The sequence below is a fragment of the Stegastes partitus genome, unplaced genomic scaffold (genome assembly GCF_000690725.1).
Source record: "Stegastes partitus isolate 25-593 unplaced genomic scaffold, Stegastes_partitus-1.0.2 Scaffold627, whole genome shotgun sequence".
In the NCBI taxonomy this organism is placed as follows: Eukaryota; Metazoa; Chordata; class Actinopteri; family Pomacentridae; genus Stegastes; species Stegastes partitus.
In genome coordinates, this window is record NW_007578358.1 from 330,482 (window position 1) to 356,328 (window position 25,847).

Consider the following 25,847-nt stretch of genomic DNA (forward strand, 5'->3'; position numbering starts at 1 on the left):
TGACCTCAGAATTTTAACAAAGACCGTAGGGCTGAACTACGAAGCAAGTTTGACACAGTCAGGGTTTCTTTGTGTGAGTCAACTCGACAAAAGCTGAAGCCCCAGTCAGAGATCACAGGTATCATAAAAGTGGTTCTCGACTTTCTTTGTTAACTCAGGCTTCAGACTCTGTGCACATTCCCATAAAACGTGGCATTAAATGCATCATGTAACTGTTTTAATGTAGAGTTACAAGGAATATAAGTATTTATGATGGTAAAAAGCGCTGCTGGGAGAAAACTGTTAAAAATGCGTAAATATATGATCATACCGATCAATGCAGCTGCTTATTTGTAACACAACAGTTGCACATCTGAGCTGTTAAACTTTAAACTTAACATACATAAACATGATATTGTACTGAAGTGCATTTAGGTCTGACACTGTCCCATAATGCAGGATATCGCTTTAGTTTATGGTCTAATCAAAGTGAAATTAATAAACAAACAAATCAGTTTTCTTTTAGCTACAGTACCAGATGTATAAATCAACTTGGCAGTAGGGCTCGGCCCGAATAGCCGAATAGCCAACTATTCGTTCATTGTGCTGGAATCGGGATATCAAACTGGATCTCCAAATATCCCCGCCGCCGTGGAAACGGAGCCGTCACCGCTAACCTAAACACAGAAACTGGTCTGGTCTTGCTATTCGGACCAGCCCTACTTGGCAGCAAATCAGAACCAAACATAAAAACATATTTATATAATTTCAGCATCACCTGAATGTATGTCGGGTTCCATGGCAACAGATGCATCCTGTGTGTTATACTGTAACTGCACGGCTTCACTAAGTAGGATTAATAATGCACAACCCAACAAGTTTGCAAATAAAACACATTCCCTCAGCTGAGGATCTGAATCACTCATAAAGAATCATCAGCAAATCATAAGGTTAAAGGGAGACACTTCTTACGCCCAATTTAAATCCAAAATTCTGAACAGAACCTGCTCCGGACCAGGTTAGCTCCACAGCATCCGTTACCATGGTGATCTAGCCAGGTAAAAACAGAACCACCTTTGTGACACTGAAAACTGACTCAAGCTCAACATACCTCGCGAACCCACTTACCTCGCTTCGTAGTGCAGCCCTCTGGTTTGTTTGAGTGTTGGCTGTTTCCATGCATTAAGCGGCCTAAGCCGTTAACATCCAGTCTTTGCTCACATGTCCGTCTCTCATTCGCAGCCACTTTGCCTGCTTGTCGTCGAAGTACATGTGCCCGGGAGTTCCTGCAGTGATGAGCACCCTGCTGGCGAACATCAATGCCTACTACGCACACACCACCCAGGCAACCAACAACGTCTCTGCCTCTGACCGCTTTGCTGCTTCTAACTTTGGGGTGAGTCAGAAAACAGACTCGTTTAGCAGAATCAATAAACTCAGCAGATTTCCACAAAAAGTGTTTACTTAACACTCTCTTTGTTTTGGTGCCGAGCAACCGGAGTGCGTCTGCTGTGTGTTTAATACCACCATGCATGCTGTAATACCCACAGAAAGAGCGATTTGTCAAACTCCTAGATCAGCTGCACAACTCCCTGAGGATCGACCTCTCCATGTACCGAGTAAGACTGCTCTTCATCTCACTGTTTATGCTCATAATATCTCCTGTAATATCTTCTGCATTATACGCGACGATTCTCTTCCTCCTTATATGTCTCTCTTTGTGAGAAACAGTAAAACAAAGGAGGCGGACGTGTTAATCAGACTGACAGCTCCTCTGAAACATGCACAGACACATTCAGGAAACACTGCACACCCACACAGCAAGACTTGGGATTTGTGGCAGTGAAAATTGTGTGGCCGTGCTGGATCTTGCCCGCGGACACACAAAAAAACAAAAGAAAAAAAAACAACACTGGACAAGGACAGATGTGATTTCAAGGGTTGTGGCTCACTGTATTTGTTATTTTTGCAGAACAATTTCCCAGCCAGCAGTCCTGAGAGGCTGCAGGACCTCAAGTCCACGGTGGACCTGCTCACCAGTATCACCTTTTTCAGAATGAAGGTACAGTTCCTCCTTCTTTCAGCATGTGTTTAAGATAAGTCATGACCTCCGCAAACCCATCAGACCCACTCTTTGCTCACTGTGTTCCACATATGAGGATGCAACAGACTTCAACATCAATATTTTCCTCAGGGATTATTAAAAACTTCCTGAAAAGCTGAATTTTAAAATGCAAGCAGCTCCTTTCCAATGAATCAGTGCTCTCTGTCACCAAGATCACCATGAGTACAGTTCCGCAGCGCCCTAATTAACGAGCCAGTCACTTGTCTGGTTTCACTGTCTCTCTTTGTTTTTCTGTTCAGGTCCAAGAGCTCCAGTCGCCACCCAGAGCCAGTCAGGTGGTGAAGGATTGCGTCAAAGCCTGTCTCAACTCCACCTACGAGTACATCTTCAACAACTGTCACGAGCTCTACAGCCGCGAGTACCAGACAGACCCGGTAAGAAGCAGCGCTGATGGACCGAATGTCTGTGTAGGTGTGAGTGAATGCGTCTTTGTCTTTCTCAAAAATGTCAAATTTGAGTTTGGATTTTGGCCATTATTTTAATTAAATACCGGCAGAACTATAAGTACTAAAGCCCGTTGTGCAAAGTTTGCAGTGTCACTATAATAATTAGCATTTCACTACATAGCATACTTTAACAATCTATGGAGTCTAGTCATTGTGAGCAAATTATAAAAGTGAAAGTCCTACATTAAGAGGCAGATTTTAAAGGCTCCAACAATAGTTCCTTGCTGTTCTGCTGCTTTTTCCTCAGAATGTGACGTTATGATGTTTTTTTTTGCTGCTTTTTATGGCAATATCTGTTTCCCCCCCAAAATTTTCATTTTCTTTCAACTAAAAGTGTGTAAGGAACTTGGTTCTTGTGTCTATATACTCTCCAAGCAATGTAGCCAGGTGTGTTTCTTTTGTCTGTTTCCTTTCTGTTGTTGCTGGAGTCCATTTTTTCTGGTTTGTATGTTGACAAATCAGGTTGTCGTTGCTCAATCTGGATTCAGTCAACGTTTTTCTCCCCGACAATCTAAAGAACTTCTCTGTATTTTTTGTTCAGCGGCCAAAGCACTGACTCTGAAACTTTTTCTGTAGCTGTCCAGTGATTGATGAATTTTCCTCATTCTTTGTCTCGAGCGTGGCTCCATCTCTCTGCAGCAGAATGCAGGATAAATCACCGCCCAACCCGAAAACTCAGCGAAAGAGTTGACTCAGTAATCACTGAAAACTCGGCCGGCAGTTTTCCTCCTAACTTATCATTACAAAGAGAAGCGTCCTTGACTAATCAGATTGGCTAAAAATATTCCTCGTACAAACAGGATTTGTCCTTGTTAGTAGCGCACCATCTTTTGCTTGATTACTGCTTTGCCCTTGTTTGCTGCGTGCGATGCACCGTTATTATTATCAGCGTGTCTGGGTGTGGTGAGTCCCCGTCATCCTCTCAGTCTGGGGAGGCCAGGCTCTTCCATCCATCACTCCTGCACCGGATTTCAACAAGGATTTCTAGAACTTGCTCTGAGCCCTCATTAAAGCGGCAGCCCCATTCAGGCTCCCCCGTGAATTTCAAACACGTATTTTTTTTCCCCCCCCTTTGAATAAAACATTTCATCCTGAGGGACGTTGCTATATTTTGTTGAAATCTCTGCAAGATCATTCTTCTCTCTTCACCCCCTGCGGCGCCCAGCTTAGTTTTTTTTTTATTTTTTTCGTCTTCTTCCAGCACATCCTCATCTATTTCAAAGAAGTCGACCAGACAGTTGACATCCGGAGTCTGTTTAAAGCTGTTTGAGCAGCAAATGTTGAATATGTATGAGTTGTTGGATTAACAACACAATTTCCCTTCCAAAAATGTTCTCGAATGTTTCAGACAATAAAACATACCATTAGGAAAACTCACATTAGTATTAGGAAGTGGCCACACGGCATACAGGACTGGATCGCTGGTTATCGTATCCAGAATATGACTGGAGTTTGGCTTTTAAAACTTAACTACATCTGCAAACTTTACATCAGGGGTGCCCAATCCTGGTCCTCAAGAGCCCCTATCCAGCATGTTTTAGATCAAGGGTGTCCAATCCTGGTCCTCGAGGGCCCCTATCCAGCATGTTTTAGATGTTTCCCTCTTCCAACACACCTGATTCAAATGATCAGCTCATTATCAAGCTCTGCAGAAGTCTGATAACGATCCTGATCATGTGAATCAGGTGTGTTGGAAGAGGGAAACATCTAAAACATGCTGGATAGGGGCTCTCGAGGACCAGGATTGGACACCCCTGCTTTACATCTTGGCAGATTTTGCCAAAAGTTCCGATCTTCTCTGTGTATCTTACAAATAAAGTAACCAGCAGCTAAAACTGTCTCTAAAAAGTCAGCGTCAACATTTCTTGTTTCTGTTCCAGGCCAAGCAGGGCGCTGTGCCTCCGGAGGAGCAGGGACCCAGCATCAAGAATCTGGACTTCTGGTCCAAACTCATCACGCTTATCGTCTCCATTATCGAGGAGGACAAGAACTCTTACACTCCCTGCCTAAACCAGTATGTCTCTATGGTTTCTATTTGCCTACTCAGGGCTTATTTTGGTACAGCACAGCTATAAGTATTAATCCACATTGCATTCTGATGAACAGTCATCTTTGCAGAACTTAGTCTTGCACTGATTGTTATTTATTTGAAACTTTTTTTTTCTTTTTTTAACACTCTTTTTCTGGTATTAGTCTCATAAACTGGTCACTTGCTGAACCTCTGCTTGTTGATAGATGCTCCTGTTTACTGATGTTCCCTCGACGCCTCACATGCAGGCTGACACCAGTTCACTCAGACAGCTGTGAGACCAACAGTTAGCTGGAAAACAATTAAATAAGGCATTCGACTGTCAGATTTGACCGATTTGAAGTGATTTTATCTACTTGGGCTGACTTTCATGCACGGAGCACGTTTTAAATGTCAATACCGCAGTCGATCATCTTCATCTAATTGAAGGAAGCTAAATTTGTGATTGTAATGAGCTACCTTTTCTTTTTAACTGACTCAGTCCAGATCTCTCTGCCTGCAGGTGTGTCTGAGTCCGACCTCTCTCTCTCCACATTTAGGTTTTTTTTTTTAACTAATCCATAACAGATCGCTTCATCTTTGGAACACGGTAACAGCATAATTGATTGTTTCAGACGTCAGGCAGGCAGTGACTGACTGAGGAAAAGGAAAAGTACTACTTTCAGCCACAACATCTAACACAGTGTAACCAGATGATGTCTTGGCTAAAACTAATGACTAAAACACTCGACAACGCCACTCTGGGAAATCTTACCCAGAGAACAGGTTACTGGATTGAACCCACACAGATAAGTATCACAGTAAAAAAAGGAAACAGAGACGTGATTTCAAAATAATTTGAAAGAGCAAAAAAGGAGAATTTGTTGCTCTTACTTTATTCTATAAAACGGTCAAGGTAAAGAATGCAACCAGGCTTCGTGATTAACTATGAGGTAGAGACAATATTCAGAATCGTATACACAGAGATGCAATGGATATTTAAAAAGGCAGCGTAAAAACAGACTAATCATGCAAAAAAATGTCAAATCAAACCAACCAGTTAAAACAAGAGAAATACACGAATTAATAAATAAATAAATAAAACCACACTGCCGCCGATAAAATATTAATTGACACCTCTGTGTAAAACCATAAAAACCGATTTAAAAGTAATAATAACAATTTTTAAAAAACACACCTCAGCAAAAAATCACTATATAAACCTGGCACTATAAGACCACTTAAAAATACAAATAAAATCAAATAAAAGCTAGGTGAGTTTAACAGAAACAACGAAGCAGCAGCGGCCGTCACAGCTGCAAAGACAGAAAGACGTTAGTTCTGAACAAACCACATTTAAAGATTTACAAAATGTTTGAGAGTTACCTTGGCTGTATTTCACTCTATCAAACAACGCGGCGACAAACGGCGTTCGACTTGTGTAGGCAGGCGACCCCAGGCAACACGGCAGCAGGAGACAAGCGTGATCTTCTGTTGTGCGGCCCATGCTTATACACTGTGTCGGCCTTTGTGTTTGATTACGCAACTCGCTGCCGGTGCGGCACCTGGAAAGGGCTGAAATGCCATAATGGCAGCACAGCGACCCCGAGTGACGGGCGGACCTAACCCGCCGGTTACAACAGTATCTACCTGTGACAGCGTCTCCATATCAGCCTGATGATCATCATACAGTCACACAAATGCAACCAATTTTAACACACACACACACACTCTGGTAAAATGGTTGCAAATGCGACCGGTCACAGTCTTTATCTTATAAATTCACATCAGCAGTGACATTTCCACACATTGCTCCGCTTTCAGCAGTTTTTCCTGTTCTGATGACAAATAGTGAGCAGCACCTGGTTTCTACTGGATTCCTGCCATCTGACAGAGCTTTTTAATGATGTGAGATTCAAAATCGGGCCCTTGATCACTGTGGAGTCACTTCCATAGTGGATCAGGTAGTTGTCCCATAGGGCTTTTGCCACTGTCTTGGCTCTTTGATTTGGGGTTGGCACTGCTACAGCGTACTTTGTGAAGTGATCGGTTACGACAAGTACATCCTTGGTGTTACTTCGATCTGGTTCTATTGACAAGAAGTCCATGCAGATGAGTTCTACGTCGCAGGAGCCCAGTCTACAACCAAAACTACAAACAACGCTGCACAAACTGTCACCTTCCAGAGATGCAACAGCTCCAATAGTTTTGGGTTGTGTAGAGTTTTTTTTGTTCGTCTACAATGGCACAAAAAATGTTTCCAAGGTGCGGACAGGGACGTGTCAGCAGTTTTTCGCCATGTTGGTTCCCGCAACCAACTCGCGGAGCTCAAAAAGCCTCGGAAGGTTGGAAGGCTGAAAACGAGCAGCTGAAGGAGCTCAATAAAAATCTGAACACACCAGTGAGCTTCGAGAGGATGACAAGAAGGTCAGCGAGAAATTACAACTGAGCTGCAGTCTTGTCTGCATCAAGGATGCGCTGGTGGAGAACAGGGAGATTTTGGTGAGAAATCTCAAAGAGCTGCTGCAAGCCAGGAGGCAAAGATTCGTCAAATCCAACAATTCGATGCAAGAGGAGCTGAATCGGCTGAAAGAGCAGCCCAGCATGAGGGAGGAGGAGATCCTGAAAAATAAAGGGGAGAAGGAGGAACTGCAAGAGAAGGAAAAGGAGCTGCAGAAAGATGTGAAGAACAATGAAATGCAGAATGAGGGGGTGCCGGAACAAGAACAAGAACAGAGGGAGAAAGCAGAGAACAAGAGTGAAGATGTGGAGCAGGAAGACAACAATCTGCAGGAGGAAAACGCTGGAGGGGGAGGAACAAGAGCTTCATGAGAAGAACAAAAAGGGCAGAAGCGTCTTCAGTTTTTTCAGATGGATCAAGACAGGAAAGAAAGAAAAGGCGAAGAAGAAGCTGGAGAAGAAACAGGCGAAGAGAGAGAAAGAAAAGGTGGAGAAAAATGGTTTCTGGAGCTGGTTGCACTAAAAAACAATGCGACAGCAAAGGCACAGGAGACGACAACAGCCTCTGCCTCACTCTTTCTCCACCTTAACTCACCCATCCTCACCTCTCCACCTCCCCCTCCATTACCTTCCTTTACTGCCATCCCTCCATCTGTCTAACCCTCATTCACCCTTTTCTCCACAACCTTCTCTCCCCTGCATAACCTCTCTCCATCCTCGATCTCCCCCAACCCTCTCTCCCTTCTCTCCATGCCCTCCCCCTTTCACCCCCTCTTCCCTCTCTTTTACCCCCTCTAAATAAAAAAATGACCGTAATGAATTGTATTTCTGCATGTCTGCTTCTCTGAAATATAACCTGTTGTCGTTGATGTTGTTGTACAAATACTATATATAAGAAATAAAGCTCTGAATGTTATTATTTCTGATGGAAACTTATGGTTGTTGTTCCAAACCAGTCAATATGATTTGAGTGTTTCATCCTAGAACCATCCAAATTTAATTGCAGTTCCCTTTAATGATGCAATTTTCTCTTATCACCTCTTCAACTGGAATCTGAGGCTCCCATCTGCTTGCTCGGTTTCATATATGTCCTTTCTCTCCATCAAGATTTCCCCAGGAGCTCAACGTGGGTAAAATCAGTGCTGAAGTGATGTGGAACCTATTTGCTCAGGATATGAAGTACGCAATGGAGGGTGAGTGCAAATCGGTCGTGAATCTTCTGAGATGACAGAGCTTGTCACGCTCACTGAGGAGCTGCTAGAAAGCTGCTGACAGTGGTTTTGTGGTTTGAGCGCTGTTTGCACTAATGACCAAAGACACAGAAGACAGTTTATGTTCAGAGGGTTGAATTGAATGTTTTTTAGTTTAACTTCTAAGAGTTTACTTGCAAATACTTTGCAGAAACTTAACCGCTGCAGGTAAGAGATGGTGTTTTTTTTAACGCTTCCACTCAGTTAATGTATCCACAGGTTAATACTGACCTGCTGAAATATGTGATCATACACAGAAAATGAGAGTTTTGGTAGATTTTATGTTAATGTTAACTGACTTTATTGTGTACTTACGTCAACTGCATTACTTGCAGTAGACTAAACAGCAGTTTTTAGTCTAATTTAGTCGAAAAATGGTTATAAAATTTATCCTAAATGAGCCACATGGTCATGCATGTACCATATAGTTTGGTTTTGATAAAGAAAATATGGCAGGAGAATTTTGTATTTATTTTTTTTTTTTGCAAAACCTGAAGCAACATACAGTTTTTTTATGGTGTCAGTAATATTAGATTTTAGTCAAATTGGTCCACTTTTTTTTATTTAGTTTAATTAATTTAATTGACACTCTTTTTAGAGCTAATCCTCATCTGCAATAATGTTTTGTAACAGTTTAAAATGACTTAAAATGAAAATTACAAAATATATTTGGCCACTAAAAAAGAACAACAATCTAATAAAACTGCATACAAATACCATTAATCCTCTGATCCCCAAACAATAGCAGGGCTTTTTTTTTTTTTTTTGCTTCTGTCACATTTTTACTCAATATTGGCTCATTTTGCACTGTAGTACCAAGTCCTGTGCCTCGATGGAAACAGAACAACCATGGCTAGAATTCTATTTGTTTGATTATTTATTTTACAACATTTATATAAAAAAAAGATGTAGTCAGCTTGTAATTTTCGTCCATAATTTTCTTCTACCTGCTCTGCGTACCCACAGTTTGTTAATTTACCCCAGTCTGGAGTCATGTGACTCTTGCTCATAGCTGAGTCATTTGTGGTTGCGCCAAAGAGAACAACCTTTTTTTGACATTTGCAAAATCTAATTTTAGCAAACAGCTTATTTTTAGTTACTTTTAAAAGGAGATGTGGAGAATAAAATGATTTAAATGAAATATCATAATCTCCAAGCTTGGACTTGGCACGTCTCAGATGAGTGGTTAACAGGGTGTTGCAAAGTTGAGAATCTGATCATTCTTTTTGTTTTTGCACTTTCTGGTTCTGTTAATTTTTTACAGTTTTTTTTAGGTTAACATGCCTTTCAAACCTGCCTGCAGGGTTTTGCGGTTCAGAGGGGTAATGAAGGATAAAAGAGCCAAATAGGAGAGATAAATCTAATAAAACATTTACAAACAGACGCCAAAGGACTTGTGATCATAAATGTAAATTGTCCAAAGGTTCCCAAAGAATATATTCTTAAGGTGTTTTGTAAAGCTTTCAGGTTGCTCAGAGTATAAAAACTAAGAGTAGAAAAAATTCAGGACACACTTGAGGGTCTTACATTTAAAGCCAGTCATTAGACTGAGTTTGGTATAACCTGAAGCGTTAGTCTAGCACAGAACTGATGTACGATGGCAGAATTCTGCATTAATGACAGCTATACAAAATGTGACTGTGTACTTAAAGCCTCACAATCACATTCAACAAGTCCATTAGGATGCTTGTTAGACTCCGGGTCACTGCCTCTGTATGCACAGTAGGTCTGCTGTAATTCCGGATAGCCGTAGCTTAAACACGAGCTTAACATGGATTTATTTTGATCCTGTTTTTAGAGCATGAAAAAAATCGCCTGTGCAAGAGTGCAGATTACATGAACCTGCACTTCAAGGTCAAGTGGCTGTACAACGAATACTGCAAGGACCTGCCTTTCTTCAAGAGCAGAGTGCCCGAATATCCTGCGTGAGTAGCGTCTTGTTTTGCACATAAACACACGAGGAGAAATCAAAACGTACACAAAGATCACAAAATTTCCAAATGTTTGCTCCCCGTAGGTGGTTCGAGCCGTTTGTCATCCAGTGGCTGGACGAAAACGAGGAAGTGTCTCGCGACTTTCTGCACGGCGCTTTGGAGAGAGACAAAAAAGATGGGGTAAAAGTTTCCAGCTCTGCTCCTTATCTCCCCTTCAGTCCTGTGGAAACGCTGAGTCGCTGTTGTTGCTCAGGCAGAATTACTGTAATCCATCCTTTGTGCTTCCTCTGTCACACACAAAGTTATCATCCAAAAGTGTCATCCTCCCTCCCGCTCTGCCTCTCCCCCCTTCCCCTGCGTTCTTCAAAGGCAAAAAATAGCAGCACGGACACGACGGTGCAGACAGGGATTCTTTGGAAGTTTTAAAAAAATTTTAAAAAAGAGTGGCGGAGACGTGCATGAGCTTAGAGAGGGAGATAAGTCTGTTACAGCAGGACATTGTGAATTAATGGCCTTCTTCTTCAGTTTTGACTGCAGGAAAGCTGTCCTCACCTCATTACCCAGACTCCCTGGAGTAGCACCTACACAATCACCTCTAGCCAATTAGGGAGCAGGCGCTAACCAACAGCCAATTACAAGGAGACAGACAGGAGCTCCCACCTGTCACTGGATGGCTGTCTAACTGTCTGTAAGGCAAGGTTTTCTCAGGGAGGTCTGAAACTCCAGACATGTAGCGAAACATATCAAAGGTCCGGTTTAATATAGCATCTAATGATCCGCCTGTATGGTCTTGGCTGTGCAGAGGTCACATCCTGCCAGTCTCCTCCGAATCTCAGCATCTCACCTGCTCCCCAGACTCTTAAAGTCCCGTTCTTTCTCATGCTTTTTGTCCCTTTTGATTTTTATTTTTTTTGTCCCCACCTCAGTTTTTTAATCTTCGTCCTTTCCGCCCCGCAGTTCCAAGTCACTTCAGAACACGCGCTGTTCTCCTGTTCGGTGGTGGACGTCTTCTCCCAGCTCAACCAGAGCTTCGAGATCATCAGGAAGTTGGAGTGTCCGGATCCGCAGATTGTAGGACACTACATGAAGCGATTCGCCAAGGTAACACCATAATCATCACTCACAAAATACTACAAACAGATCTTTAATTGTATATTTTATTACATACCATTTTTAAATTCAATCATTGAACTACAGCTATTCCATGATGATTTCTCTTTTTTTGTTTTCCTCTCCAGACCATCAGCAACGTCCTTCTGTCTTATGCTGATATCATCTCCAAGCTGTTTGCAAACTACGTCACCATGGAGAAAGTGGTTAGTGGCCAAAGACATGATCTATGTAGAGTCAGCTGGACTCAAGCAATGACACAATATCATGTCTATTATTATATTTATTATTCTATTAGATGTATCTCTGGCTTAAAAATGTTTTCGTGACCGTTTCTGATGTGTTATCTTCCTCCAGCCCTGCATCCTGATCAACAACATCCAGCAGCTGAGGGTTCAGCTGGAGAAGATGTTTGAAGCTATGGGTGGAAAAGACGTGAGCGATTCAGCTCCAAATATATATAAAGTTTTGTTTATATTGCTGCATAACCTTTCTGCCCGGTCACTTGAACCAAGCTTTGTTTTCTTGTTTGTTTTTCAGCTTTGTGTGGAGGCGAGCGATATCCTGAAAGACCTGCAGGTTAAGCTCAACAATGTCATGGATGATCTCAGCAGGGTCTTCGCTGTCAGGTAGAAACACGCTCACGCACAGTCATACACAAATATACACTACAAGCTACATCTCTGCAGCACAGACTTAACTTAAAAATGTATTTTCCTCTACAGCTTCCAGCCTCATATTGAGGAGAATGTGAAGCAGATGGGAGACATCTTGGCTCAGGTGAAGGGAACCTCCAATGTGGGAAATGCCAGCAGTGTGGCCCAGGATGCCGACAATGTCCTGCAGCCGATCATGGAGTTCCTGGACAGCAAGTGAGACAATCTAGCTGATTGAATTGATTCTAAATGAGGACTGCTTTGTTTTATTAATCAACCTTTTTAAACACTCATGGATGGCTTGTTTAAGTCTGGAGGATGTGTTGAATAGTTAGTTTAAGGGAATGTGTGGATGTGCAGGAAGTTAAAGTCTCACATTTTCTGAGTGTGTCTTCCACTTTTTTAGCTCAAAATGCTGCAAAGATGCTTCATCATGATTGTATAACTCCTGCTGTAAAGAGGCCGATTTAACGTCTGTAGCTTTAAATCCAGCTGAGCCGCTGGTGTCCACTCACCCTTCAAGAAGAAGACTCTCAGTGCAGAACAAACCAGTTTACAGACGTGAGATCAGGACTTTTGCTTCTAGCTTTCTCTCTGAGCCATCATTCTACATGAAAATATCACAGAATTTACAGCACGGATGTTGTTTTGTGTGTTTGATGAGTTTGTAAAACAATGCTGCAGTTATCAAATCAGTAGTTTAGTCGTGCAGAGCCAGTGCTTGGAAATGACTCCCTTAATTTGATGGCTTTCAGTATCGATTTCATTTCAAGAGAAAATATGCAAAAAGAATAGCTTCATTGGGAAATCGGCTGTATTAAAATGCAGCATTTGTGAGCACATTGAGCAGGAGAGAAGCAAACCAGTTAGGTTGCACCGAAGCGCAACAGGTGACAGGAAAACACAATAACACACATTCAGTCCTCGTTTATTGGTTTTTCTTAGGTTTACAATTTCCTCAGAGCTCCTGCCTGTGGACATATAGTCAAAAGTAATGGTACTGTTCGCCACATCCGCTGCACAACGCGCTAACACTGAGGATTTTCCTGTGATGGCATTGCTATCAACAATACAAGTAATCCACTAGAGCAGGGGTGCCCAATCCTGGTCCTCGAGAGCCCCTATCCAGCATGTTTTAGATGTGTCCCTCTTCCAACACACCTGATTCACATGAGCAGGATCGTTATCAGGCTTCTGCAGAGCTTGATGATGAGCTGGTCATTGGAATCAGGTGTGTTGGAAGAGGGAAACATCTAAAACATGCTGGACAGGGGCTCTCGAGGACCAGGATTGGGCACCCCTGCACTAGAGCTTCTGTTCCTCAGGTGCTAGCAGTGCCTGAAAACTCTTGTGTTCTTGTTAAAGCAGGCAGAAATAAACATCTTCAGATCTTAACAGCTTTTATGCTACACCACAGTCACAAAATACAGTAAAAACTGATTTTTCACTATGTGGGACCTTTAAGTTCAGCTGAGGAGCAGTTACACCAGCAAACTACACATGGCAACTTTCATTTTAGATTAATTTCTACTCTAATTAAACTTGTTTGACATCACTCAGACTGCTTAGAGAAATATAAAAAATAGTTTAAAAGGCATCCATGGGCTTTTCTGACTCTTTATGTAGAAATGACCTTCTTTTTTTATCTGTAAAGTCTTTTATTTCTTTTTGATAATGAGAGGATTTCTAGCAACCGCAGCTTCTCTCTATCATCCTTTCAAGATGCCCACCTCCCCTACCGCGCCATATTCACGTCTCATTTCTTTCTTGTGTCTCCCGCCAGCCTGACTTTGTTTGCTAAGATCTGCGAGAAGACGGTGCTGAAGCGCGTGTTGAAGGAGCTGTGGAAGCTGGTGATGAACACCATGGAGAAGACCATCGTTCTGCCGCCGCTCACGGACCAAACGGTGAGACAACACAGAGGAGTCAATGCACAGAGGCACACAAATGCACACAACATATGCGGTAAACTATATAGATTATTTTAGAGGGTGAACAGACACAAACAAGCTTAGTGTTTCTATGGAGAGTGATGAATATTTCATGTTTTCTAATGGCGACAACCGCAATAGGCAGAAAAGATGATTCACAAAGCGCCTAATACACATAATCCACACGTATGTTTTTTTCCACACACTCCTCTAACTGCCAAGGCAGCATCAAAAGAAAACGGAGAAGGAGGTGGAGAATGAGGAAAGGGAATACAAAGGCAGACATTTCGTGTGTGTTGCGATTCAAGATGGCCCATGTACAAACAAAAGATCAAACTGCTTTCGCATCACATCTACATGGCATCCTCTCAACCCCCTCCACACACACACACACACACTATATTCAACATTGCCCCCCAGTGCCTTCATTCATCCAAGCAATCAAGATGAAAACCCTTTTAAAAATAAGAAAAAAAAGGATTGCACCATATCATTCTGACACCAGCTCATGGCTGCTCTCCAGTATGTCAGCCAACAATTATTTGGAGTTTTCTGATTTGTGAGTAACTCACAGTGGCAGAAACCTTTTTTATTTGCCCAAAGGATCTGGCCCATTTCCAAAAAAAAAAGAATCACACATTTTGGAAAGCAGCCTCTTGTTTTTCTTTTTTTTGTTGTTGTTTTTGTTTGTTTAGTTTTTCTTTTGTTTTGGATATATGTGTTCTTATGTATGTTTGGTTAATAACTAAAGAGCCTCATATCACTGATAGTAACCTCTGGGTTTCGTGTCATTGCAGCTGCTGGTTCGGTTTCAGGAGCCAGCTGGGTTTAGGTCAGGGGGAGCGGAGAAAGGGAAGAAGTTCTGAGTGACAAATTCTTCATTTAAAGTTGTTAATTTGCTGTAGTACCAAGAGATTTGATATAGCGAAGTAGTCTAGCTGTGGTGGCTGCTTAGTTCTCGACCTGTAGCTACTCCAGGCTTTTAGACAGGTGCCAATTGGTCCCTCCAGCCCTGCGGCCCAAACTTGTATTTTTGATTGATGTGGGGCTCTTTGCAGCTTGACTGACCCTTCTCTCTGGTTGTTGTTGTTGTGATTACTATTACATCCTGCTCCCACCGCTCTCCCTCCACAGATGATTGTAAGTACAGCACTCCTGCGTGTCTGTCTGTCTGTCAGTCCACGGTGGTCGACTCTCTGCTATATGTGGCTGCGATCTTCCCCTGTTTCTTTCCCCCCACATCTCACCGTCTCCGATCTGTCCCATCCTCTTCCTCGGCTCTCCTCATCTCTTCTCTAACTCTGTCTCTCCGTTCGAGAAGACAGAAGCATGGTGCATTCCTAACTCGTTCTGATAGGTCCCACCTCCCCCCCTTTCAGCAAGTCTTCACCAATCAGTGCCCCTCCCTGTTCCCCTCTTTTACTCTGCTGTCTTCTTCTACTTCCCGTACACTCTCCTCAACCAGGAAGTGGTATTCCTCTTTTTGCACCTGGTGTTGCCTTGTTTCTTCTCATGCATTGTGTCCTTTTACCGGGACTCTGGTGGGGTGACTCTGATCTCTCGGTTGGCTTGGTATCTGGTGTCCAGCCTCCTCCCTTTTCTAACCCTCTCCCTCCACTGTCCCCCACCTCTCCCACCTTTCCTTACCTGTTTGAACTGTGTCCTGCCCTCCCACCCCCTACTGTGGGTTTGTTGCTTGCATCTGATCTATTTCAACACTGCAGTCTTCTCTCAGTAAACTGTACAACACTGTACTGCACTGTATGTCTCCGCAGACCTGTCATGTCGGTCTGTCCTGGTTTGGTTTCATGTTCTGTTGTTACTATGATTAATGTAACGATGACTCTCAGGAGAGCTTAACATTGGTTTTGGTTGATGTGGGTCAAACAAAGTGCAGTCAGTGTACTGTGTAAAAAATGCTCATGATGTCTTACAGCTCTATGGGATGGCTTCTTGGTGTACAAATGTTCCGAATGCAAAAGCACATTTAAGACTCTCCAGCAAATCTATGTCGTACTTTATAATATGCAGCCCGCCAAAGAAATTGCATAATAATGTGTTTAATTTCTAATGGACAAGATTGTATGTTTCTCCATCAGCGTGATCTGTGATGTTGGTTTATCGTCAAACATCATAAAAAATGCAAAAGGGCTCCAAAGTGGCACTGTGGATGGAAGTCATCACATAGAGCTTTAATGTGTTGAATAATGCATTTTCCAGAGTTCTCTCTTTATCGGACTAGTTAAACAGTTTAGAAATATAATGCATATTTGTAGATAATTACCTTAGAAGACTGGTAACGCTCTCATGTCTGTCTGCTAAATATGAGACTAGAGCTAACTTGGCATACAAGACTGGAAATAGGGAACAGTTTTAAAAATATCTGCCTGCCAACACCTATGAAGCTCAGTAATTAAAGGCCCCCAAGTCTGTGTTTCACTATGTTAACACATACATATGGTGTTTTTTTTTTTTTAAATACTAGAAAAGATATAATGAGTAAAAGCGAGCATTTCCAACTTGAAACTGCAGTGTACCGATGATGGCCTCAAAAACACAGATTCAGACTACCAGGGTTTGTTGTGTAACAAACACAAATCAGAATGTTAAAGTGTGCATCTGTGTGATAAGAGCAAAGTTACTCTCTAAGCTAAATTAAGCCAATAATGTCCTTGCTTAGGCGTCATATTTAATGGACAGACATGAGTGTGAAATCAAGTTCCCTTTTAGAAAGAAAGACGATAAGTTTACTTCCCAAAACTGTTTTTTTTTTAAACTTTAAGTAATAGGTTATACTTTTTTTCATTAATAGGAAAGCTGGTATGTTAAGTTGCATTTGGGTTTTTGACTGTTTTTACATTATTCCCTCTGCTTCCTGTTACTGTTATTGCTTTAACTAAATTGTAAACTCATTATTAGTGGCCTAGCCCCGATATCAAACCACATAGTGTTCTAGTATTGTTGTAGTCTACTGTCAAATGTCTCAGTAACGATCAATAGGATGGATTTGAATGCAGTGGAGTAAAGGCAAATATGTCACCTGCATATTTTTATGGCATCATTTCCCCATCGTAATGTTTACTATTAATCTTTGCCCACCAGCAACTTGTTAGTCATTTTTGTGTGTCTTTTCAAGAGACAAAAACATATTCCTGCTCTGGAGAGCAAAAATAACTAACTGACAAAAAAAGTGACATCTCTGGCAGTGTTGTCAAAGTTTGTTTGCATTTTGCAAAGCGACAGATGCACGTTTGATTGCACACTCTCATGTAGCCGGTGAGAGTGAAGTCAGACAGCGGGGACTGGCCACTGCTTGAAGTATTAACCACATGCTCTCTTTCCAGGGGAGGCTGAAGAGTGCTTCTCACAGTGATGTAAGGACTAAACCCCTTTAGATCAATGTGTCTCGTCTCTCTCCTCTATGTCCTCTCTGCGTGTCTATGTCTCTCTCTCCCTCAGCTCCCCAGTCAAACAAAGCAGTGGAAATACTGATTTTTCACTTTTGTGTTTACACTATAATTCCATGTAGTTCTGTGTACATGCTGTGAAAATACCTCTATCAGATGCTGCACTGCCAAGCGACGCCGCAGGTCGCACACTGATGCACATGCAGATATTTGTGACTTAAACGCAACACAAGTTCAACGGTCGCTTAACACTCTGAACCCCAAGCAGTTTTCCTGGGCATTTCTTTTTTTGTTCCCATCATGCTTTTATTCACTGTGAGCTCATTTTTCAGTGCAATATAAAGTCCTGCATCTCTATGGAAACCAGGGCTAGAAGCAGAGATGACTCAAAAATGTCTTTTTGCAGTTTAAGAAAATAATAATGCCTTAAATCATCAACAAAGTAAAAAACAAGAGTGATTATTTATTTTACAGATGTTTTTTACGACTGCAGGTGTTACAAGCACTGTAAAAAATGGTAACTCTACACACTATATATATATATATATTTTCTGACTTTTTCTGTGTTTCCATGCTTGTCTCCTATCCACTCTGTGCAAACACAGCCTGCAGTTCAACCCAGTTCAGCTGAAAGGTTCCTGAATTTCTGCCACGTAACTGTTGGTTGCAGCTGCGCCACTAATTACACCAACGAGTGCAGAATTTTTTGGTTTTTCATAGACTTGTTTTTAATTGAGACATGTATAAAAAGGTAGTTTTAATGAAATATCACAGTTTTCACAGTTTTACAACAGAAGATTGGGTAACACTTTGTAATAACTATCCGTTATAACTAGTTAATAGATCATTTGTAAACTGTTAATTAGTGAGTTATTAACCACTTGTTAAGTGCTTGTTAATAGTTTGTTGATGATTTATATTATATGTAACTGTATATTAATGATTTACAGCCATACCTTATAAGCCAGTCATAGATCATGAACAAGCCATCAGTGAATTACTTACTAATGACTTGTTAAGTATCAGTTAATAGTTTATATATGTTATTGGGACGTCATTCGAAAGTTGCAACAAGTCATTTATAACTCATTAACTAACAGTTTGTAAATGGTTTATTAACTATCTATAGGGCATCGTTATAAATCATCAACAAACTATTAACAAACACTTAACAGGTGGTTAATAACTCACTAACTAACAGTTTACAAATGATCTATTAACTAGTTATAACGGATAATTATTTCAAGTGTTACCAAAGATTGCATCACAGATTAGTAGTTCAGGGTTTAAAGGCTGAAAATCCAACAGTTCTTTCAGTTCTTTTCAGCTTTTACAGTTTTTGGCTCTGATATATCATGTCATTTTGGCAACCTTTTTATTTGAGACAACATGCCTTTTAGGGGTTCAGTGGGTTAATTCGACTCCAGTTTTTTTTTTTTAAACATGCTTTTTGTTTCATGATAGGCTGTCTGCTTTGCTACAATACAACACAGATGAAAAATAGGGTGTGGTACAACTGCCAGCAACATCACAGCCAAATCAGAGAACTTCACACAAGCCAGTGATGATTGGCCACAAAATCTGCTTGTAGGGGCAGAAGCAAATGCAGTATAATTGTTCGGTTCATCACAGCAGCCCCTGCAACAAAAAGCACATCCATCTGCCCGATTTTTGTGATAATTTAGCACATTGTAGCAGTGGAAAGAGGTTGGATGACTCTCACACGACCAGCGACTGAAATATCAGAAACACAGCTTCACACAGTTTCTAAAGTGTTTTTATGATGACATTCCTCTAAAAAACTAATATGTTGTTCAGGTTTTTTTTTTTTCCGGTGTTGTTTGTAGGACTGATAAAAGTAGCAACAAAGAGTTTACTGCAAAACCATATTTCATGTCTAAGGCTGTAACCAAAGATAAGATGTGAAGGTGCTGTCTGCAGCATTTAGCCTTATATTGCATTAGGCTGGACTTCCAGTAATACCTGCGTACATCACAGTGCAACTGTATAGATGCTACGTGTGCGTGTGCGCGTGTGCATGTGTGTGTTACTGAGTGCACGTCTCCTTTTCTTGCCCTCACTACAAGCTGAGTCACTTTCCCTTCTCTTTGTACCGAGATGTCTCAGTGTGTGTGTGTGTGTGTGTGTGAGAGAGAGAATCTGTGCAGCGGCGTGTAATGTTTTGGAATGAATAAAACACAGATAAGTGTGATAACAGCACTTGAAAGGAAAAAGTACCTTGACATCTGTAAAGCGGCTTAGAGTGACTGTTTATGAATGTGTGTGTCAGAAGCGTCGCTGTCCTCTGTGTGACACTAAGCCGTTTACCGCTGCCCTGTTTTGTCATGATAATAACAATGCTCTCCTCTCTCTCTGCTCGTCTACCTTTCTTGTTTCTCCTCCTGTCTTTCTGTCTCTCGCAGGGCACTCAGCTCATCTTTAACGCTGCCAAGGAGCTCGGACAGCTGTCCAAGCTGAAGGTACGATATGTTTCTACGCAGCGATGCCCCGGACCTGGCACCAGGGCTTCAGACCGAGACTTTAATCGCCTAGAAAATATGAAGACGAGCGTACAAATACACAGACTGCTCATTTTGCTTCTTTGTGCTTCTCCCTTTGTCATCTTAAGGAGCACATGGTTCGAGAGGAGGCCAAAGCACTGACACCCAAGCAGTGTGCTGTGATCGAGCTGGCGCTGGACACCATCAAGGTAGAGATTCACGCTTACACTTTCAATATACATATACGTCCGTGTAGGAGTGTGATCCCAGGGTTCCATGTGGTGAAAATCCATTTCTGTTGCGTTTTGTGGTTATTTTAAACATGGAGGTGTGAATAAAAGGCGTTAAAATTTACTTCTGCCATTCTGCTGAGAGTGTTCATGCACGACCAGAATCTCAGGAACTGAAGGCACAGTGGATGACTTTTATTTTTGACATTACTGTCACCATATCCATAGGAAGGACCTCTCCATTAGCATGTTGTGCAGCTAATGTGGCTAATGTCACCATGTATGCACACAAATCAGAGCTATGTGAAGAATTTAAAGCTGAGAGACTTCCAGAGATGATAAAAACTTTATTTGAAACTAACAAACAAGGACCAGGTGGGTTACTGTGTTGTCATGTCAGCCTTTGTGCTTCAGTGCAAAATAAACTCAGCCGGTGTTTACTTCTCTCCTGCTCTCTGTGCTCACATACAATTTACAGTTTCATTTGGCAGACACTTTTATCTAAAGCAACGTACATCTGAGAGTAGATACACATTCATACACCAATGGCGATGGACCTGACATGCAAGGTGTCTGCCTGCCGTTGGGTAACTTTGGATTCAGTGTCTTGCCCAAAGACACTGCGACTGGCTAATCGCCAACGTTGCGATTAGAGGACAACCTGCTCTACCGCGGACACCATACACACTGCTGAATTCCCTACGAAGCTGGTTTTATTTATGTAGCTCTGTGTTTTCATTGTCATACAACAAAATAAGTATAAAACAGCGACTGAAACACAGCTCATTAAAACTACATGTGAGCCAGCGGTCGCTTCAGAGCCGTTTTCCAAGCTGCTGCTCTGAACTGCTAAAATATTAATTTTATAGACGCAATGCTGCCTGAGAAACTCAACAACGACACGTTTTAAGTTGTGAATTCTGTAATATTTCCGTGTCATATCATCACTCAAGGAGAAAGCTAGAAGCAAAAGAAAGTCCTGGTCTCGCACTCATTTACTGAACTTTCAATCACAAATGACAGTCTTCTTCCTGAAGAGGCCGTAGACAGCAACAACTCGTCTGCATTTAAAATTACAGATACTGAAACAGTATTTATACATACATGAGATGAAAAATTGATTATAGGATCTTCAGCTGCAACAAGCATAAAGTAAAACAACTAAAGTGTGATGTGTGGATGTTTAAGTTAGATGCAAGCAAGACTTGAAACAAGACATCAAATCGACAGCTTTTTTCCGAAGTGGACCCTAACTTTTATTTAAAAAATAATAATAATAATCATCATTGTTTGAGCCAGTAAACTTTAAATAATGATTTATCAGAGTTTTCTGAGTTACAAAGGGGAAAATAAGGCATTTTAAATTGAGTTTCCAATCACAAAGCATCTCAACATAACACAAAAACTGACAAAGCACCAAAATGATTCACAGTCTTATGAGCTCTACAGGGACCTTAACAAGCCTAAAATTATATACATATTTAATCAGTTCTTCGGGGTGTTTATTGAGTTGTTATTAGTGGATCTACAATTTTCAAGCAGCTACTGCAGCAGAGACACAAATCCTGATCAACCCAGATTTTTTGCAGGGCTGTCCTTCCCTGAATAATTTGTTACCTATTAACCATTTAAAACACCAGGAAAGACTGTAAAGTGTCCAACCAACTATCCAAATTCCCCCACAAAAATTTAATTTGCTAATATGCAAAACAAGTAAAAGCAGCAACTATCCACATTTTAGAGCTTCAGTTGTTTGGTTAGCGCGGGAAAAAAACAATTAAAAAGTAGTTTCTAATTCCTGTCTGCTGACGAGGTGAATTCATTAAACGAGCCTGTGTTGCAGCTCAGTGTGTGAATGTTCGACTCCCTTTGCTCTCATCACAACAAAGGGATTCCCAGGAACATCAGACGTCACTGTAGTAGTTCGCTCTGTCGGATAATTGCTCCACTATGTTCAATCATTTCGAGCTTTCCGTCTTTGATAGTCTGCTACAGAGAAATGTTAGTAAACAGCTATTTTTAAGTTCAGTCTGTCTGCTTTTTTTTTTTTTTTTTGTATTTCAGCAATATTTCCATGCCGGTGGCGTCGGCCTGAAGAAGACTTTCCTGGAGAAGAGTCCCGACCTCCAGTCTCTCCACTACGCCTTGTCGCTGTACACGCAGGCCACAGACAAACTTATTAAGACCTTTGTCCAGTCACAGAATGCACAAGGTAACCTAATGGTCTTTATTCTCTCTCATCCTCCTTTTTTTTCTCCCTGCTTTTGGATTCTCTTCATTTGCTTAATTCTTCTGTTACGTAATTCTCCAATGGATTCCTGCTTCTTTGCTCTCAGAGGACCCCGTGTCTCCCGCTACCTCTGTTAGGGTTTCCCAAATGCCAAGCTGCATATCCTGAAAGTACCTCACATGCTTTGTAGAGCATAAAGTCGAGGCCGTGGCAGCACAAATATTTTTTTCCTCAGAGCTCGGAAACGCTGAGTCTCCTTGTAGCCAGCCTCCGGAAACACGGAAACTGTTCTTTACGCGATCTGACAGCTATTTGCAATGAAAAATAAATAAATACCCCTTTTCTTTTCTCCCTGCTCTTTGATTCCGTTGCTCAGCCTTCGTCCCACCGTCAGATAGCTACACAGCAGCCGTCATCTCTGTGGAAGCTGATGCTGACACGCTGTCCCCGAGCGCCGCTGGTGAAAAGCGCCATTTGAGTGGATGATCGTTTAAAATTTAATTAGGCAAAATGCCATGCGTTGTTTTGTTTTTTTTGTTTTTTTGCTGCATACCTAAGTATGTTTTGCAGCAGTGGATCCGTGTGAGCAGATCAAAAGAAAAAATGAAAGATTCAATAGATAGTTTCTCCCAACTCCAGGGAAAATGCTTTTACATGTTGTTCAGTTAAACCTCCGCAAACCTAACATTTCTAAGTGTCTCTGCTTTTTCTGTCTCCTCCCTCCTCTTGCCCAGTTTAACTTCACGCTCTAAACCTCAAACAGGTCTCTGAGTTTTTTTGCTCCTGTTACATTTTAAACTCACTTCAGTAAAATTTAAGTACTGCATCTCTAATGAAAAAGTTAGCCAATGTAGTACAAATTTCCCCCAACTTTAGGTAAAAAATCTTACACATATTGTTTTTCTACTTCCTAATTCTTCAATTCAACCTCTGCAAACCTCAGATTTTGTATAAGTGTCTCTACTTTTTCTGTCTGCTCCCTTTTCTTGCCCAGTTCACTTTATCTTCTAAAACCTCAAACAAAATCTCTGCATTTTCTTTTGCTAGTGTCACATTTTTAACTCGCCGCGAGCTAAGTTTTTTAGTACAATATGACATCCTGCATCTCTACAGAAAGAAGGAGCAGATTCAGTAGAAATGCCTACATTACTCCCAACTCCAGGAAATAATGCTTATACATGTTGTTTTTCTACTCTGTAATTCTTCAATTCAACCTCTGCAAACCTCATATTTCTTCGTCTCTCCTCTCTCTCGGTCTGCTCTCTTTTCTTGCCCACTTCATCCTCTAAACCTCAAGAAGTTTCTCTGCGTTTTTTTTTTTTGCTCCTGTCACATTTTTAACTCACTTCAGTGCAATATAAAATCCTGCGTCTCTATGGAAAGAAGGAGCAGATTCAGTAGAAATGCCTCAGTTTCTCCCGACATCAGTGAAAATGCTTATACATGCTGTTTTTCTACTCTGTAATTCTTCAAACCTCATATTTCTGCGTGTCTCTCCTCTCTCTGTCTACTCCCTCTTCCTGCCCCGTCTGTGGGCCAGTGTTCGGCGGGAAGGGGGTGAGATTCACCACTAGTGAGGATGTTTACCCAGAGAAGGGTATGTGGCACTCAGGCTCGGAGGGGCCTGAGACATCCAGGACTACCAGAAAGCCCTCCAGAACAAAGCCCAAATCCCTTCCACCTCCCACCACCACCTCCCATGTGCATCCTGAAACCCCCCCTTCCTCCTCCTTGCCTGCTCCAATTCATCCCAACAGACAAATGCAATGCACAGATTGAAACTCGTTTTTTCCTTTTTTTTTTGCACACACATACAGCACAACAAAAAGCACACTGACTTTATGCATTCATGCATGAAATATACACACTGATGTCTGTATGTACGGGACTGCGCTGAATACATACGCCACGGACGGTATGTATGAGCAGACGCTCAAGCATGATGTGCGGACATCAGACAAAAATAATAGCAATGCATTAAAGTGTGGAGGAGTTTTGATGCAGCATGATGTCATAGAGAGAAGCCAAAGGGCCGAGTGTGTGCCTGTGTGTGTGTGATTGTGTGTGTGTGTGTGTGTGTTCACGTGGACGAGTGACTGACTGAGCAGAGCAATGTGACTGACTGAGACTCTCCTTAAGGTTGTAGAAGCAGAAGCACTGAGTTTAATCTGTCTTCAGTGAGGAACCCAGAGAGGAAATCCTCCGACGTTACCGCCCCGCTTGCTGTTTTTTTTTTTTTTTTTGGAAATGCTGATGAAGAGGAGAAGGATTAATATGAAGATGATGATGGCTGCTGGCTCAGTTTGTCTGGGAGGGCTCCCTGTCCTTGCCTGCTCTATCATCACGCGCAAACACAGGCGGAGGCGGACACATACAAAAACACCCACACAGCTGCCTAAAGCAGTGATGAGAAAGGCTGCACGACTCATCCCCACCCCACCGCCACAGATTGAGCCAATCAGAAACAGTCCCTCGGGTCAGGTGGTCCGATTTCTGTCACTTTAGATTAAGATAAAAAAGATCTGACTCTTTCTCACATACTGTATATTCGTCGTGCTGCAGCTGTATGCATTCAGCTAATTCACTCTCCTCGGTCACGTTTGATGCTTTGACAATGAGATTCATCTCAGATTGACAGCTGGAAGTGAAAAGATTAACACTCTGGGAAGAGAAACCCAGAAGCAGAAGTGTTACACAGCAAGTTGTGTTGATTTATTCTGGATTGAGGCCAAAGAGATCAGTTTGGAAGCAAATACAAACCTATTTAAATATGTTGGCCTTTGGTAAATTAGGCTTTTTTTTCTGCATTTTAATCTGCAAAGCAATTAATTAACTCATTGTGAAAATAAGCTGCAAATTAATCAATATTTACAGCAGAAGTAGTTTGTCATCATGACAGCAGTGTGTATTTTTTGAAGTAATCAGCTGGAACAAATGTAATTTTGGAAATTTCAAGCTACAATAGGGACAAAAGTAATATCTCTTTTACAATACAGCTCATACAAAAAAATAAATAAATATCCTATAATATATATATATGCGTATAAAAAATATTAAGCTTGTGTCATACAGCTTTAAATATTGTGAAGAAATGCAGTAATTATTTTGTTTTATAAGAAGCTGAATACTTTATTGTAAAATGTAACCACTGCAGACAACTGAATGTTGAAATTTAAATACCAGTGAATGGACTGCATTGAAATACTTTACTTTAAAGACCATTTGTCTAAATGTATGTGGGCTTAATAGATACCATATAGATTAGCCCATGTTGGCTTATCATACATATATCGATATCAGTGTTTATGTTGGCCAATACATACCAATATCACAACTTTTGTGCTGAACATAATGCAGAAAAAGATGCTTGCGGTAATTCAGAAGCAGCATTTTCACATAGTTTGCTCTGTCTGCAGCACATGTAGCAGAGTATCACAACAGAGTCAGGCGGTGTTTTCACAATACGTTACTGGAAAGGCAATAAACCAATAATTAGGAACTGATTTCCCTTTTCCAACTCTTAAGCTTACCATACTGTAGGTAAATACATTTATATTTGTGTATTTATACAAAAACATTG

General features: G+C 41.4%; 1 protein-coding gene across 1 annotated transcript in view; it reads left to right on the forward strand.

The window, feature by feature from the left end:
• unc13a (unc-13 homolog A (C. elegans)) overlaps nucleotides 1-25,847 on the forward strand; it is a 60,108-nt gene that overhangs the window by 28,343 nt on the left and 5,918 nt on the right. The window contains exons 23-41 of the mRNA XM_008289648.1: nucleotides 1,222-1,375; nucleotides 1,530-1,598; nucleotides 1,952-2,041; nucleotides 2,344-2,478; nucleotides 4,431-4,564; nucleotides 8,126-8,211; nucleotides 10,067-10,193; nucleotides 10,286-10,382; nucleotides 11,160-11,303; nucleotides 11,441-11,518; nucleotides 11,670-11,747; nucleotides 11,853-11,941; nucleotides 12,038-12,184; nucleotides 13,752-13,933; nucleotides 15,279-15,370; nucleotides 17,244-17,273; nucleotides 19,730-19,786; nucleotides 19,936-20,016; nucleotides 22,102-22,249. Coding sequence (XP_008287870.1) covers nucleotides 1,222-1,375; nucleotides 1,530-1,598; nucleotides 1,952-2,041; nucleotides 2,344-2,478; nucleotides 4,431-4,564; nucleotides 8,126-8,211; nucleotides 10,067-10,193; nucleotides 10,286-10,382; nucleotides 11,160-11,303; nucleotides 11,441-11,518; nucleotides 11,670-11,747; nucleotides 11,853-11,941; nucleotides 12,038-12,184; nucleotides 13,752-13,933; nucleotides 15,279-15,370; nucleotides 17,244-17,273; nucleotides 19,730-19,786; nucleotides 19,936-20,016; nucleotides 22,102-22,249 — 2,018 coding nt within the window. The remainder of the gene's footprint in view (nucleotides 1-1,221; nucleotides 1,376-1,529; nucleotides 1,599-1,951; nucleotides 2,042-2,343; nucleotides 2,479-4,430; nucleotides 4,565-8,125; nucleotides 8,212-10,066; nucleotides 10,194-10,285; nucleotides 10,383-11,159; nucleotides 11,304-11,440; nucleotides 11,519-11,669; nucleotides 11,748-11,852; nucleotides 11,942-12,037; nucleotides 12,185-13,751; nucleotides 13,934-15,278; nucleotides 15,371-17,243; nucleotides 17,274-19,729; nucleotides 19,787-19,935; nucleotides 20,017-22,101; nucleotides 22,250-25,847) is intronic.